Source organism: Ricinus communis, chromosome 6 (assembly GCF_019578655.1).
Source record: "Ricinus communis isolate WT05 ecotype wild-type chromosome 6, ASM1957865v1, whole genome shotgun sequence".
In the NCBI taxonomy this organism is placed as follows: Eukaryota; Viridiplantae; Streptophyta; class Magnoliopsida; order Malpighiales; family Euphorbiaceae; genus Ricinus; species Ricinus communis.
Window position 1 is genome coordinate 1,079,923 of NC_063261.1, and position 14,404 is coordinate 1,094,326.

The following is a 14,404-nucleotide window of genomic DNA, read 5'->3' on the forward strand; positions in this document are numbered from 1 at the left end:
TTAACCCCATGGCAGAGTTTACGATGCTTGACATTGTAGTCCTTTTTGCTACTATTTTGGTCGGTCTTGGTTCCATGCTTTGGAAGAGGTTCAATCCATTTTGCATTAAATAATAAGACTCATCTATGAGCATAAGCTAATTAGTAAAGTTGTTGAATCTGTTGTACATATAACAAACTTAAACAATAAAAAGGGGAGATTCAAAACTTGAATAGGTTTTAGGTAGCTATGTTGAATATGACAGGATCACCAATCTTCAAGATGATAAAAAAGATGAGATATTTATCTAATATTGATTCAGGAAAAAATAAGGCAAGGTTGACACTATTACAAACTTGTTTTTGGTGAAGAGCATGTACATATTGGATTTTGATCAAAGGGTAATCCTTTAACAAGAAGCGCATTAAGTTTTTTAGGCAACGAGGTTTAAGCCTATATAAGGAAGATCCAAAAAATAGGGGAGCAAATGTTGATATTTAGGGATTTGTATCTCTCCCACATTGCTAAATTATTAATTTTGAGGAGTATTTCTCCCACATTGCTAAGTTAACAATCTTGAAGTACCTTCCAAGCCTATATAATAGAGGCCTTACTTTATTATTCATTCATTCCAAAAATAAGAGAAAAATATTAGAGAGTTAAGCAATTATTTTTCTCCTATTATAAAGAGAGAATTTTAATGTTTTCTCCTTTATAAAATATAGAGATTGTAACTCCTATTATTTTCTTATAGTGAAATTCTTCTATCCTTGCCCGTGGTTTTTTACCCTAATTTATTTAGGGGTTTTCCACGTAAATCTGTGTGTTCTATTGGTGTATTTTATTTTTTCTTTATCTTTATTTTCTCAAATTATTAGTTGTGATTTTGCTCTATCAGGTTCATATTTTTCTACAATTGGTATCAAAGCTTGGTGGGCAAGAAATTCCTTAAAATTCTGTGGTTGCAGCTCAGTTCTGATCTTTCACATCAGAAAAGAATTTTGAGGTTTCTTTGGTGCAAAAGAGCTTGTGTGGAGTAGTAAGAACACTTACAATTTAGGGAAGGTTCTATCTAAGGAGATTGGTATTTAAGAGGTCCGCTTGTGACCCTCCAGTCTTTCTTGGGAACTTACCTAGTGAGTTGTGTTCATTACTGCGGTTTATTTTACAAGCTAAAAGGCACCGTTTGTGATAGAAGCAATGGCGATAAAATTTGAGATTGAAAAGTTCAACGGGAGTAATTTCTCACTGTGGAAATTAAAGATAAAGGCTGTATTGAGAAAAGACAATTGTCTTGCGGCTATCAATGAACGACCGACAACACTCACAAATGATAATAAGTGGAACGAGATGGATGGGAATGCTATTGCAAACCTTCATCTGGCACTTGCAGATGGGATCTTGTCCAGTATAGAAGAAAAAAAAATGGCAAAGGAGATTTGGGACCACCTCACTAGACTGTAGGAAGCCAAGTCATTACACAACAAAATTTTTCTTAAGAGGAAACTTTACACCTTAAGAATGTCAGAATCTACTTCAGTGACAGAGCACCTTAATGTCTTGAATACTCTATTTTCTCAACTCATATCTTTGGGCTATAAAATAGAGTCACAAGAACGTGCAGAACTTCTACTCCAAAGTCTACCTGATTCGTATGATCAACTCATCATCAGTTTGACAAATAATGTTGTTACCAAAATTCTAGTCTTTGATGATATAGCAGCCGCTATTCTTGAAGAAGAAAATCAGCGAAGGAATAAGGAAGACAAGCAGGCAGGTTCACAACAGGTGGAAGCCTTGATGGTGATGAGAGGGAGATCAATAGAACGTGGTCCAAATGGGAGTCACAATCATGGTAGATCAAAATCAAAAAGTAAGAAGAATTATAAATGCTACCATTGTGGTAAGAAAGGTCACCTGAAGAAGGATTGTTGGAGTCTGAAGAATTCCAATCCTCAAGGGAATGTGGCATGCACTTCGAATGATGGAAATGTATTGTGCTGTGAAGTAGTAATATCAACTGAGAGCAGGAAGAGATTTGCTGATGTATAGCTTCTTGACTCAGGAGCAACTTATCACATGACCTCTCGAAGAGAATGGTTCCATCATTATGAACCTATCTTAGGAGGATCTGTGTATAGTTGTGAAGATAATGCCTTAAAAATCATAGGCATTGGAACCATCAGGTTGAAGATGCACGACGGTACAGTCCGCACTATTCAAGGAGTGCGACATGTGGAAGGTTTGAAGAAGAATTTGTTATCCCTGGGATAGCTGGATGATTTTAATTGCATCATCAAAGTTCAGAAAGGAATCATGAAGATTAGCCGATGAGCGCTTGTAATTATGAAAGGAGAAAAAATTGCTGCTAATTTGTATATGTTTTTTGGAGAGACTGTGCATAAAGTAGAAGCATATGTTGCTTCAAGTAGTTTGAGCGAGAGATCTGCAATGGTGTGGCATCAGAAGCTTGGACATATGTCTGAATAAGGCATGAAGGTTCTTGCTGAGAAAAATCTACTTCCTGGTCTCACAAAGGTGTCATTACCCTTTTGTGAGCATTGCATAACAAGCAAGCAGCATCGACTACAGTTCAATAAATCCAATTCTAGAAGCAAGGATGTTCTAGAATTAGTTCACTCTGATGTATGGCAAGCACCAGTTTCATCACTAGGAGGAGCTAAGTACTTTGTGTCCTTCATCGATGATTACTCTAGGAGATGTTGGGTGTATCCTATCAAGAGTAAGGGAGATGCATTTACAGTTTTCAAAACTTACAAAGTGCGGGTTGAACTTGATTCAGGCAATAAGATCAAGTGTTTGAGGACAGATAATGGAGAAGAATACACAGGTAATGAATTGGATAGCTTTTGCAAGCAAGAAGGCATCAAGAGGCAGTTCACTATGACATACACTCCTCGACAAAATGAAGTGGTAGAGCGGATGAACAGAACTCTGTTAGAAAGAACTAGAGCAATGTTGGGAGCTGTAGGCCTGAATAAGGCATTTTGGGCTGAGGCAGTTAACACCGCCTGTTATGTGATTAACCGGTCTCCATCTACAGCAATTGATCAAAATACACCGACGAAGATGTGGACTGGGAAGTCAGTTGATTATTCAAACCTCCATATATTTGGAAGTCCTGTGTATGTGATGTATAATACCCAAGAAACTACAAAGCTGGATCCAAAATTCAAGAAGTGTTTGTTCTTGGGATATGCTGATGGTGTGAAGGGGTATCGCCTGTGGGATCCCACTGCCCACAAGGTTATAATCAGCAGGGATGTAATCTTCTTAGAAAATAAATTGAAGGGAGAAGATGATAGAACTTCAAAAGAAAATTCAGAAACTACAACTATACAGGTGGAAAGAAAGTCTACAGAAGAAGATTCTTCTGAAGCAGCACCAGAGCACGAAGAGGAAGAACCAGTCGAGTTTGAAGAGTCAGCCGAGTCTGAAGAGTCAAAACTTGGAAAGGGAAAATGTATAAAATTTACACCAACCTGGCAGAAAGATTATGATATAGGCAGCAATGTCGCATACTGTCTTCTAACTGAGGAAGGGGAGCCATCAACTCTCCAAGAAGCAATGAGCAGTTTAGATGCATCTCAATAGATGGCAGCAATGCAAGAAAAGATGGAAGCTCTGCATAAGAACAAGACTTGGGAGCTTATGCCACTACCACAAGAAAGAAAGGCCATTGGCAACAAATGGGTCTTTAAGATCAAAAGAAATAATGATGATCAAGTGGAGCGATTTCGTGCAAGAATGGTGGTGAAAGGATATGCTCAGAAGGAGGGGATTGACTTCAACGAAATATTTTCTCATGTGGTTTGATTAACAACTGTTTGAGTAGTCTTGGCGATGTGTGCTACATTTGACTTACATCTAGAGCAGCTAGATGTGAAAACAGCTTTTCTTCATGGAGATCTTGAGGAAGAAATTTATATGCTCCAACCAGAAGGTTTTGAAGAAAAATGAAAGCGGAACTTGGTTTGTAGGTTGAACAAATCTCTATACGGTTTAAAGCAGGCGCCGAGGTGTTGGTATAAGAGATTTGATTCCTTCATCATGAGCCTCAGATACAACAAACTTAATGCAGACCCTTGTGCATATTTCAAGAGGTTTGGTAAAAGTGATTTTATTATCTTACTGTTGTATGTAGATGACATGTTGGTAGCAGGCCCCAACAAAGATCATATTGAAGAACTAAAGGCACAGTTGGCTAGGGAATTTAAAATGAAGGACTTGGGACCAGCAAACAAGATTCTAGGGATGTAAATTCACCGAGATAGAAACAATAGGAAGATTTGGCTTTCTCAGAAAAATTATTTGAAGAAGGTCTTGCGACGCTTCAATATGCAAGATTATAAGTAATTTCTACCCCACTTCCTGTTAGTTTCAAATTATCCTCCAGTATGAGTCCTAGTAATGAAGAAGGAAGGATGGAAATGTCTCGAGTATCGTATGCATCAGTAGTGGGGAGTTTAATGTTCACGATGATTTGTACACGACCAGACATTGCACATGCAGTAGGAGTAGTAAGTCGGTACATGGCGAATCCTGGCAGAGAGCATTGGAATGCTGTAAAGAGGATCCTAAGATATGTTAGGGGAACCTCAGATGTTGCATTGTGTTATGGAGGATCAGACTTTATTATCAGAGGATATGTTGACTCGGATTATGCAGGTGATCTTGATAAAAGCAAATCTACTACAGGGTACGTGTTCACACTTACTAGCGGAGCTGTGAGCTGGGTATCAAAACTGCATTCAGTTGTGGTGACATCAACAACAGATGCAGAATATGTAGCAGCTACACAAGCTAGTAAGGAAGCAGTATGGTTGAAAATGATGATGGAAGAACTCGGGCACGAACAAGAGCATATTCCTCTGTTCTGTGACAGTCAGAGTGTCTTACATCTCGCAAGGAATCCAACTTTTCATTCAAAGTCAAAGCACATACGAGTCCAGTATCACTTCGTTCGTGAAAAAGTGGAAGAGGGCACTGTGGATATGCAGAAAATTCATACTAAAGACAACCTAGCAGATTTTTTGACGAAGGCAGTTAACACTGATAAATTTATTTGGTGTCAATCCTCTAGTGGCCTGATAAAAGCATAAGCAGCATGGAAAGGCAAGGAAGAAAGAACAGTGTGAAGATTTGACTCATCCTCAATCAAATCTTTAAGTGGGAGATTGTTGATATTTAGGGATTTGTATCTCTCCCACTTTGCTAAATTATTAATTTTGAGGAGTATTTCTCCCACATTGCTAAGTTAACAATCTTGAAGTACCTTCCAAGCCTATATAATAAAGGCCTCACTTTGTTATTCATTCATTCCAAAAATAAGAAAAAAATATTAGAGAGTTAAGCAATTATTTTTCTCCTATTATAAAGAGAGAATTTTAATGTTTTCTCTTTTATAAAATAGAGAGATTGTAACTCCTATTATTTTCTTATAGTGAAATTCTTCTATCCTTGCCCGTGATTTTTTACCCTAATTTATTTAGGAGTTTTCCACGTAAATCTATGTGTTCTATTGGTGTATTTTATTTTTCCTTTATCTTTATTTTCTCAAATTATTAGTTGTGATTTTGCTCTATCAGGTTCATATTTTTCTACAGCAAAGGTATTATGAAGCCCGAATTCAAGATTTTTGTGGATGTCATAAACTAGAGAAAGCTTGAGAATGTTAAAAAGCTGAACGAGACCATCGCTAATGCTACCATTGAAGGTAAGGAAAAATTGATAAATACCAAGAAGCCACCAGTTGACCTTTAGCTTTTATTGAAGAAAGAATATAGATGTATTTTATGAGAATGCTTCCATAACTATACTGTTTATGGATTATAATGTATTGAATTCTAAAACTAATACAATTAGATTGAGAATTTTGATACAAATTGATTATATGACATCATACAATATGTGAGTTTGGAGTAAACAGGTTCGGGTGATAAACTTGTTAACCCATTTATGATATAGAAAAAATTAGATTTAAATGAGTTAACTCATCTAACCTGTGAATGACACTAATAAACATATTTATTGAAACAAGTTAATAGGTTCACAAGTAATACACAATATTCATAAACACATTTATTTTCTCTCTTCATATGTATAAATATATGAAATAATAACTCAAATATGAATCACTTCATATTTTAGAAAAATATTTTAAAATTTAAATAATTAACTTTAATCAAAAATCTATTTTATAAAAATTAAATTTATTAACTTAATTATACGAGTCAATTTATATAACATAGTTAATAAACATGTCCATGTATGACCTTGATATTTTGACAGGATAAGTTAAACAGATCTTATACGGGTTAATCATTTTGATATTATACACATAGTTTAGTAAGACACCATTAGGCATGATATGTTACACATGTGAGTTATGAGTCATGATCGGCTTTATACAATGTTGCATGACATTGCACACATAGCTGAAAAGTTATGTAATTTTTCCAATAAATACAAATTATTTTAGTGATGATTATCTCTCTTAAACGATTTATCCTCCATTATCTTATTTTTTTTATTAATTATTAATAAATAATCCGCTTAAAATTAACTTTTTTTTTTCATTTATCCTTGGTTTAAATCAATAATTATCATTAAGTATTACATGGCTTTTTGCTCTATTAATAGGAGGCAAATTACAAATCACAGGAAAAAAGGTTAGAAATTTTTTATAAGAAGACTTTACCTACATTTTTAAAATGTCATATTTTGTTATTTTTAAGTTTTGAAAAATATTTTCAATGGCTTCTAAGAACATTTCAAAAGGCTGAAATCATAATTCCAAATCAAGTAGTCTTAAATTATTATACGATAAAAATTTGAGGGTCACTACAGTATCATTAATTTATTAAAGTATTTAAAATTGAGAAAAATAAACATTAGCTATATTATATGTTTAAGTTAAAATTGTTTAATGATAGATAATTTTAAAAAAATGTTTAAATTTAAAGGTCTTTTTGAAACATGGCATACAATCTGATATTAATGGTTTATATTTATTTTTAAAATTAAATATTATAAAAACATTTATAAATAGAAAATAAAAATACTAATTGAAATACTAGATTTTATAAAAGAATATATATTTTTTCTAAATACATGGATAACTCATAGAATATTATAAACCATGCTTATCATGATAGTTTCAATGGAAAGAAATTCTTAAAATTAAAATTAATAAATCTTAGTTATGTTTAACTATATTACAAAAAAAGACTAAATAATTTAAATGTATCATTAATTGAACTTATTTTTTAAATTTAAATATAATAATTTAATTATTGATTTTACATCTCAAAAAATAAAAAATTAATAATTTTTCAATAATTTTTAAAATATATTTAGATGAATAAGATCACAAATTGAATATTATCTAGAGTCACAAAGGATGTTGAGCCGACCGTGAACTACCACTTCATTTATCTTTTTTTTTTAATATTTATTTTTATTTTCTTTCTTTTTATTTTTTATTTTATTAATTATAATTGCTATCTTTATTTCTTGTGTTCTCTGTATATTTAATAGAATCGATTATTATATAATAAAATTAAAAATTAAAATACATAACTAATGAAATTAACTTTTAAATTTAAGTCTTTGAATGTAGTAATGGATTTCTTTAGGAAATTCAAGTTGTCGCAAAATTTAGTAAATATATATTCTGGTTATGTTACTTAAATGAAGACTCCATTTTCACATCAGTCTTTATGATTGGTCATTTCATTTCCAATTAATTTAAAAGCCTTATACTATCGTAATTGCTAAATCCATAGACATACGTCTAACGACACACTTATGAAAAAACCCTTTACATTTGTTAGTAAAAGAAGTCCTTTATATAATTATATACAACTTTATTAAATATTCTATATAAAGGTATCCACCTCAATGAAGGCTTGGGCCCAATGCCCCTAACACCTTCCACTGCATTCTTACAATTGTCAAATATTGCTTTTCTTTTCTTTCTTTTTTAAACGAGTCCACATAGCCTTGATATTTCCTGAAAAAGAAAGATAAAAAATATTCAATAACTGAGATCACCATGCTCGTTAAAAACATTAGTAAAATTTGTACTAAGTCTATAATTTTTCAGGATTGATCATAAATTACAGATAGTAAACCATCATATTTCTAGTATCAATTATCATCAAAGGAAAAAAAAAAAAGAAGAAAAAGAACGTAAAAGAAAGAAACAAAGAAAGAAAGAAGAACAAAAGAAGAAAAGGCATACTTCACCTTCAATCTCACCAAACATTAACAAAGTTGTTGCAATTTTTTTCTTCTCTCTCTAATTTCAAGGATTAGCCTAATTTGTAACACACAGAATCACAAGGAGCTCATAAATATTCCACCATGTATCTTCCTTTATTGGCATCTCTGTTCAATAATTTTAAATAAGAAAGATTTATTATGTTTTAAGTGAGAAAAAATTTCAAAATCAAATAATGTTTAAAGGTAAACTGGAACTTGAGTCTCCAAGCCTTATACTCTGCACCTGGATATAAAATTGAAGGTATTTGGTATATTAAATTGATATATTTAATTTATTGTATTATATTGTAAAGAAAATAAATGTGTAGACTATATTTAGTTTATTGCATTAGATTACAAAAATAAATAAATGTGTAGACTCCTATAATGAGGGCTTAACTTAAGTACATATTTAAATCTTAGCTCAACCCTACCTATTTAAATTAGAAAAAGGAAAGGACTACACTTCTGAAAAATAACCTCAAACTTTGGGGCTTTTAACAAGTGACAAACAATCAATCCTAATAGTTAAGAAAGAAATCCAAAATCCATATGAATTCCGATAATTTTAGCTAATTTTTTATTTTGATAAAAATGGCCGATTTACAAAATTAGTTGCACTTTTAACCGATTTTTTATTTTGATCAAAATTAAATGGCATGCCATATGCTACGACACATACAAAGCAAATTATTATTAAATTTATCTAATTTTGACTAAAGTCTTGAATTAAATAAAGTTTAATTTTACTAAATGACCAACATTATAAAAAAGATCTTTTAGGTTTGGTTTCTTTTAACCATTATATCAACAATAATAAAGCAAATATAGGGTTTGAGTTTATTCAAAAATGACAACAAATTCCTAAACTTTCATAAAAGGACCACATATATGGAAAAACATTAAAAGATATCTATATTTTTAGTCTTTTCACAAAATTTACAGTTTCTTTTATTTTTATTGTATTAAAATATTAAAAATATACTTTTTACTTTTTTTTTTCAAATTTTCAGTTTTGGTTGATTTTTTATTTTTTATTTAGTTATTTCTAAATAAAATAACCGAAAATAACTAAAAATAATAAAAATAATTTAAAAATAACTGAAAAATAATTAAAAAACTGAAAAACAATCACACTGTAAATTTAGAAAAACTGAAAACCAATCACACCGTAAATTTCAACAAATAAATATATAACAGTATTTTTTAAAAGAATTACACAGTAAATGTGATTTTTTTTGTGGTTAGTTTTAGGGTGTTTTTAAAGAGTAGAAATCCTTCCAAATCAACCTAAGCCCATTATTTTTTATAAAATATTTAAATTATAACTCAGATAAAATTTTTATTGATTACCTCTGATCATTAATTACTATTTTATCATAGTCCTAGAGAACTATTTCTTTTATTTAGTACAATAATATAAATGTCATAAAATAATTTACAAAATTATGTATTTTCATACTTAATTAGTAATTTATACAAACAAGTTTAAATTACAAATACTCAATATACAATTTCAACTCTTCAATCCGTCATTATAAGATGAGATTGTTTCCAGGCTTAATCTGATATTATTTTCTTTTTCCTTTTTAGCATTCAAAAGGGATTTAACATCAGTGATGAAACTTTGAACTATGTGCTCGCACTATTTCGAGAAAACACTAATCTTAATTGCTTTACATATTTTTATTATTCTTTTTATCCATCTTTTTTTTTGGCCCGTTCTAATTATAGTATATCTTTTAATTGTTAATTTAGCAAGTACAAATTTTTTTTATAACTAATATATTTAGAGGGGCAATTAATTTAGATTCACAAAAAAAAATTATAAAATTGAATAAGATTAATATATTCAAAATGAATTACATATATAAACTTAAAATCAATAAATTATTATACGAAATAAAATTTAATTATAAAAATGTAAATTAAACATTGAATTTTTAATCCAACAAATAATTAGCATAAAAATCATACTTCAAAATCAATTTTATGATAATTACACTTTCTTTTAATGGAAAATATGATTTCTATTTCACTTTTTTCTTTTTCTTAGCATATATATTTTATATTTTTTTGTTGAATGATAATTACTCAGATAAAAATTAATATTAGATTTTGAATAATTTGCAATTAGAAAAACTATATATATTTTTATGAGAGAAACATGAAAAAAAAAATTAAATAAAATTAATTTCATTAATATCTTATCAATTCCGAATTCACTTTTGTTATGATAATATCTATTAGAATTTATGAGGAGAATTCTATATAGAATTTATTTAAATTAAATACATTATTTATTTCTATTAAGTATAATATAAGAAAAATTGATATATAGATAATTAAATATTTTTTCTAAATATTCTCTCTAATTAACCATAAATTTTTAAGTTTTATTAATTATAGAATTATTAATAATGCAAAAAAGAAAGAAGATAGTTTGTCAAAAATTTATTAATTAATAAAATTATTAATTTATTAAATACTAAATATGAAAAAATTACTTAAATATCTTTCATTCATTAATATTAATATTATCGAATATATCATTAAATTTCGTAATTTATATTTTAAAATCGCATTATGAAAAGTTTATTAAGTATATTTTCAAAAGATAACGATAAAAATAAATAATATTAATTGAAAAAGATTGTTTTTTAATAAGTTGAAAATAGATTATTTTTTAATAGAAAAATATATAATAAAAATCTAAAGTTATGGAATAATTTCCGAATGCGAAAATATGGGAATATTTTAATAATTATTATTTGTTAAGAATTTCGATTCTTTCTAAATTATAAATAAACAACAAAACTAGAATTTAGGGGCCAGTTAATTCAATTACTAATTCTAGCCAAAGTAGTATAGCGCAATAGGTTTCATACCCAACTTGTCAGAGACCGACAAAAAGAAAGGCATACCATGCGTGACTCGGACACTCAACTCAACGTCAAGAATTATGTTTAACTCAGTTTTACTCACCTAATGTGTAAAGCAAAAGCAGAAACAAATTAAAGTATTAATGTAAAGAAGATACCAAAAAAAAGTAGTAGTCGTGAGGCTTACTTGCTCACTTTTTATCCCGGAAAATGACGTCATCTGCAATATTCATGAGCGGCTTTAAGCATTGCGGTGAGAATTTCCTCGCAAAAAGGTAAGAGTAGCTAGAATTGGACTGTCTCAGTCTATAAATCAGCTGTGGTGAGATCTCTTCTGCTTGATACAAATAAGGATGCCCATCAAAGCTTCCAGTCCAATTCACATTTGTAAGTGTGTAATGACTGCAACCTTGAGGATCCTTCATTGATAAAAGAGTAGGAAAATAATGCTCTTCCGGGTAACAAGAATCTATATTCAAGCAAGGAATTTTAAATTTTCCCCATAATTTCTTGTCTTGAAGAACCATCAAGGCATGTCTTTTGGCTAAAATAAAAAATTGTGATCCTACCCTGAATTTATCAAATGGGATTTCTGGTAACATCATGTTTTCGCCTCTAGCATTGTATCTCTCTTGCAAGTTTGGATCAATTGAGATAATTTCTATGAAGCTTTTGTGGCGCGATTGAGTGGCAAAAGCATGGTAAATGCTGGGGGCGAAAAGGGTATTATATATGTAATTAAAGGAGTGAAGAGGGACGCAATGTTGGGATATAAGGGCGAAGTAGAGGTTTAATGGGTCATCAAGAATGGCTCGAGCAAGAAGTCTACGCTCAGCAGAGATTAAAGAAGGAGATCCTCTTTGGGTTTTTCTGCTTGGGATGAATTGTGTTTTGAAAATACCATTTGGTACTGAAACTTTAGCAAATGGGTCAGCATGAACATAGACATTGAAAAGATGAGTACTGCGTTTAAAGAAGCGTTCCCAGAGGGGATAAAAGGTGAGATCAGAGTTGGTAAGGAAAAGGAAAGCTATTTTTGGACTGGGACTCTTGGTTGAAAAATGAGAGATCTTCTTTCTAGTGGGTGGCGGCGGCGTTGGCGGCGGTTCAAGTGCTCTTTTAAAGAGAATAGGATCGTCTAGTTCTTCATGGAGAGAGATTCGAGATGGGTTTTTATCAAGAAGAAGGATTTGAGGAGCAAATAGATAGATAAGAAAGAAAGAAGATAGAAGTGCAAAGGAGTAGACTATTGGGGACAAGAACATGGTCATACATATATCAGAAACCCAACTGATTTTTGTGCTGTAAGAACTCAGTTCGTTCTTTTGAGTTTGTCTGTGTTGGCCTGTTGAAAAGAGAAGCAGAAATTAAATGGTTCGAGGAAGGGTTTTTCCAAGGAGATAGATACTAGTAGATAAGGCTAGAAAATATTCTTCTTCTTATTATTATTCTCATTTAATTGTGTTGAATTTAATTTAATTAAAAAATTTATTGTGTTAATATTGAAATACTTTTAGTTTTAATAAATATTAAAAGCTCACTCTATAATTTTATTTAAATACTTATGTAAATAAAAATATAGTAATTTATATTTAAATATTATAAAATAGTAACTTAAAATATTTATTAAATTATATTAAAAATTAAAATTTTAAAATAAATTGTTAAAATATATATCTAATTATGAAACTTATATAAGAAAATGTATATTATATAATAAATATTAAAAGTATGAAAGGCGACTACCAATTACTAATTTTATTTTAATTTTATATATAATTTATTTATTTTTTAATTCTAATAAAATTAAATAGTTTGATTAATCTAAATGAGTTGTAATCTTATCAAAATCCTATAAATATTTTTAATAGTATAAGAAATTGAATTCATACTATATATATACCTATAATAGAATTCAAATAACTCAATACAAATTTTTATAAAAAATTAAAATAAGAATTTAAAAAAGATTTGATATTTTAATTTTATCTTATATTAATATTAATTTATGTGTTTATTATTAAAATACTTCATTTGCACGATTATTTAATTTTTAATATTTTTTATTAATATTTTGCTTCTTTTTATCATCTCTTCTTACTTTTAATATTTTTTAAAAATAAAAATTCTATTTTATTTAATAATAATATTAAAATTTTATATTATAGAATTTAAAATTTTAAGAACTTTTGACCAACTCCAAGCATGAGAGAAAGATGCACAAACGGGCTAATTCTCGAAAAACCAATTCTTCCTCTTGCACTAAGTAAGTTCAGGTGCAAGGATTGAGACTGGAGATCTGCAAACCGAACTAACATGGTGCCAAGCTAGTTCACGCTATGCCGAAAGGGCAAAGGGAACAATAATCTAGGTTTATTTGAGCGAAATGAATGAACATTTTTATATTTTTTTCTTTATTAACAAGGAAATTTATTTTCATGTTTTTTGTTAAATAACTATTTAAATAATATAATTAAGTTATTTTACAAAAATAAATAAAACTAATTATTCATTAACATAAATTAGTTTTAATAAATAATAATTTTAAAAGAAATATTAGATAAAATAAAAATATACAGTTCAGTATTGATAATGAGTTATTATATTAAAGTAAGAAATAAATTTGAATATTTTATAATTTTATATACATTTATTTGAACTCTAATTATGCATTAAATGTGTAAAGTATACAATAACATATGATCTATTATACATTATATAATAGTTAAATACTTTTTAATAAAAATCATATTATCTACTAATTTATTAAATGTGTTTATATTATGATTTTTATAATAATAAAAATGCAAAAAAGGAGAGAATAAGTAAATTTACGGAAAAGACCCTAAAATTAGTGTTGTTAAAATTTTTGAATTTAGTTTTTTTACTAATTTAATATAATTAATAGAAAATAATAATGTGGGCGGCGGTTTCGAGCGTATACCAAAGTGTTTTTAGCTACTATGCCACTGCAAGACTTTTTAATTTAATTAGGAACACGTTAACCAGTCACAAGGACTAGAGCGAAAATAAGAGTCGCCACCTGGATAACCGAAATATTTTTATTAATGAGTGACGTTTCTCAATTCTATAAGAAAGCTTACGTCACAAATATAGAGATTGATCAAGAAGCCAACTTCCTTAATTGTGTATATTTATTTTTAATTTTAGTATTTAACAAGCTATTCCTTATAAATGCAGCATAATATCTCTACACATTAAGCACTACAGCATGTGAGATCCGCCTAAGTCTAGCC

The 14,404-nt window shown here is 29.4% G+C and overlaps 1 protein-coding gene across 3 annotated transcripts; it reads right to left on the reverse strand.

The window, feature by feature from the left end:
• Positions 1-7,827: 7,827 nt before the first annotated feature.
• LOC107261059 (glycosyltransferase BC10) lies at positions 7,828-12,557 on the reverse strand. Of its 3 annotated transcripts, XR_007216515.1 has the most exons (3): positions 11,335-12,557; positions 8,251-8,391; positions 7,828-8,014 (listed from the first exon to the last, which is right to left on the reverse strand). XR_007216515.1 is itself a non-coding variant. In XM_048376254.1 (2 exons), the coding sequence occupies exons 1-2, from the start codon at positions 12,416-12,418 to the stop codon at positions 7,900-7,902; spliced, it is 1,191 nt and encodes a 396-aa protein (XP_048232211.1). In that variant the 5' UTR covers positions 12,419-12,557; the 3' UTR covers positions 7,828-7,899. The 3 variants fall into 3 exon arrangements, 2 of the variants coding, with proteins under 2 accessions (XP_048232211.1, XP_048232212.1); XM_048376254.1 differs by lacking the exon at positions 8,251-8,391 and having other exon boundaries at positions 11,343-12,557; XM_048376255.1 differs by lacking the exon at positions 8,251-8,391 and having other exon boundaries at positions 11,335-12,556.
• Between the last annotated feature and the right edge of the window lie 1,847 nt (positions 12,558-14,404).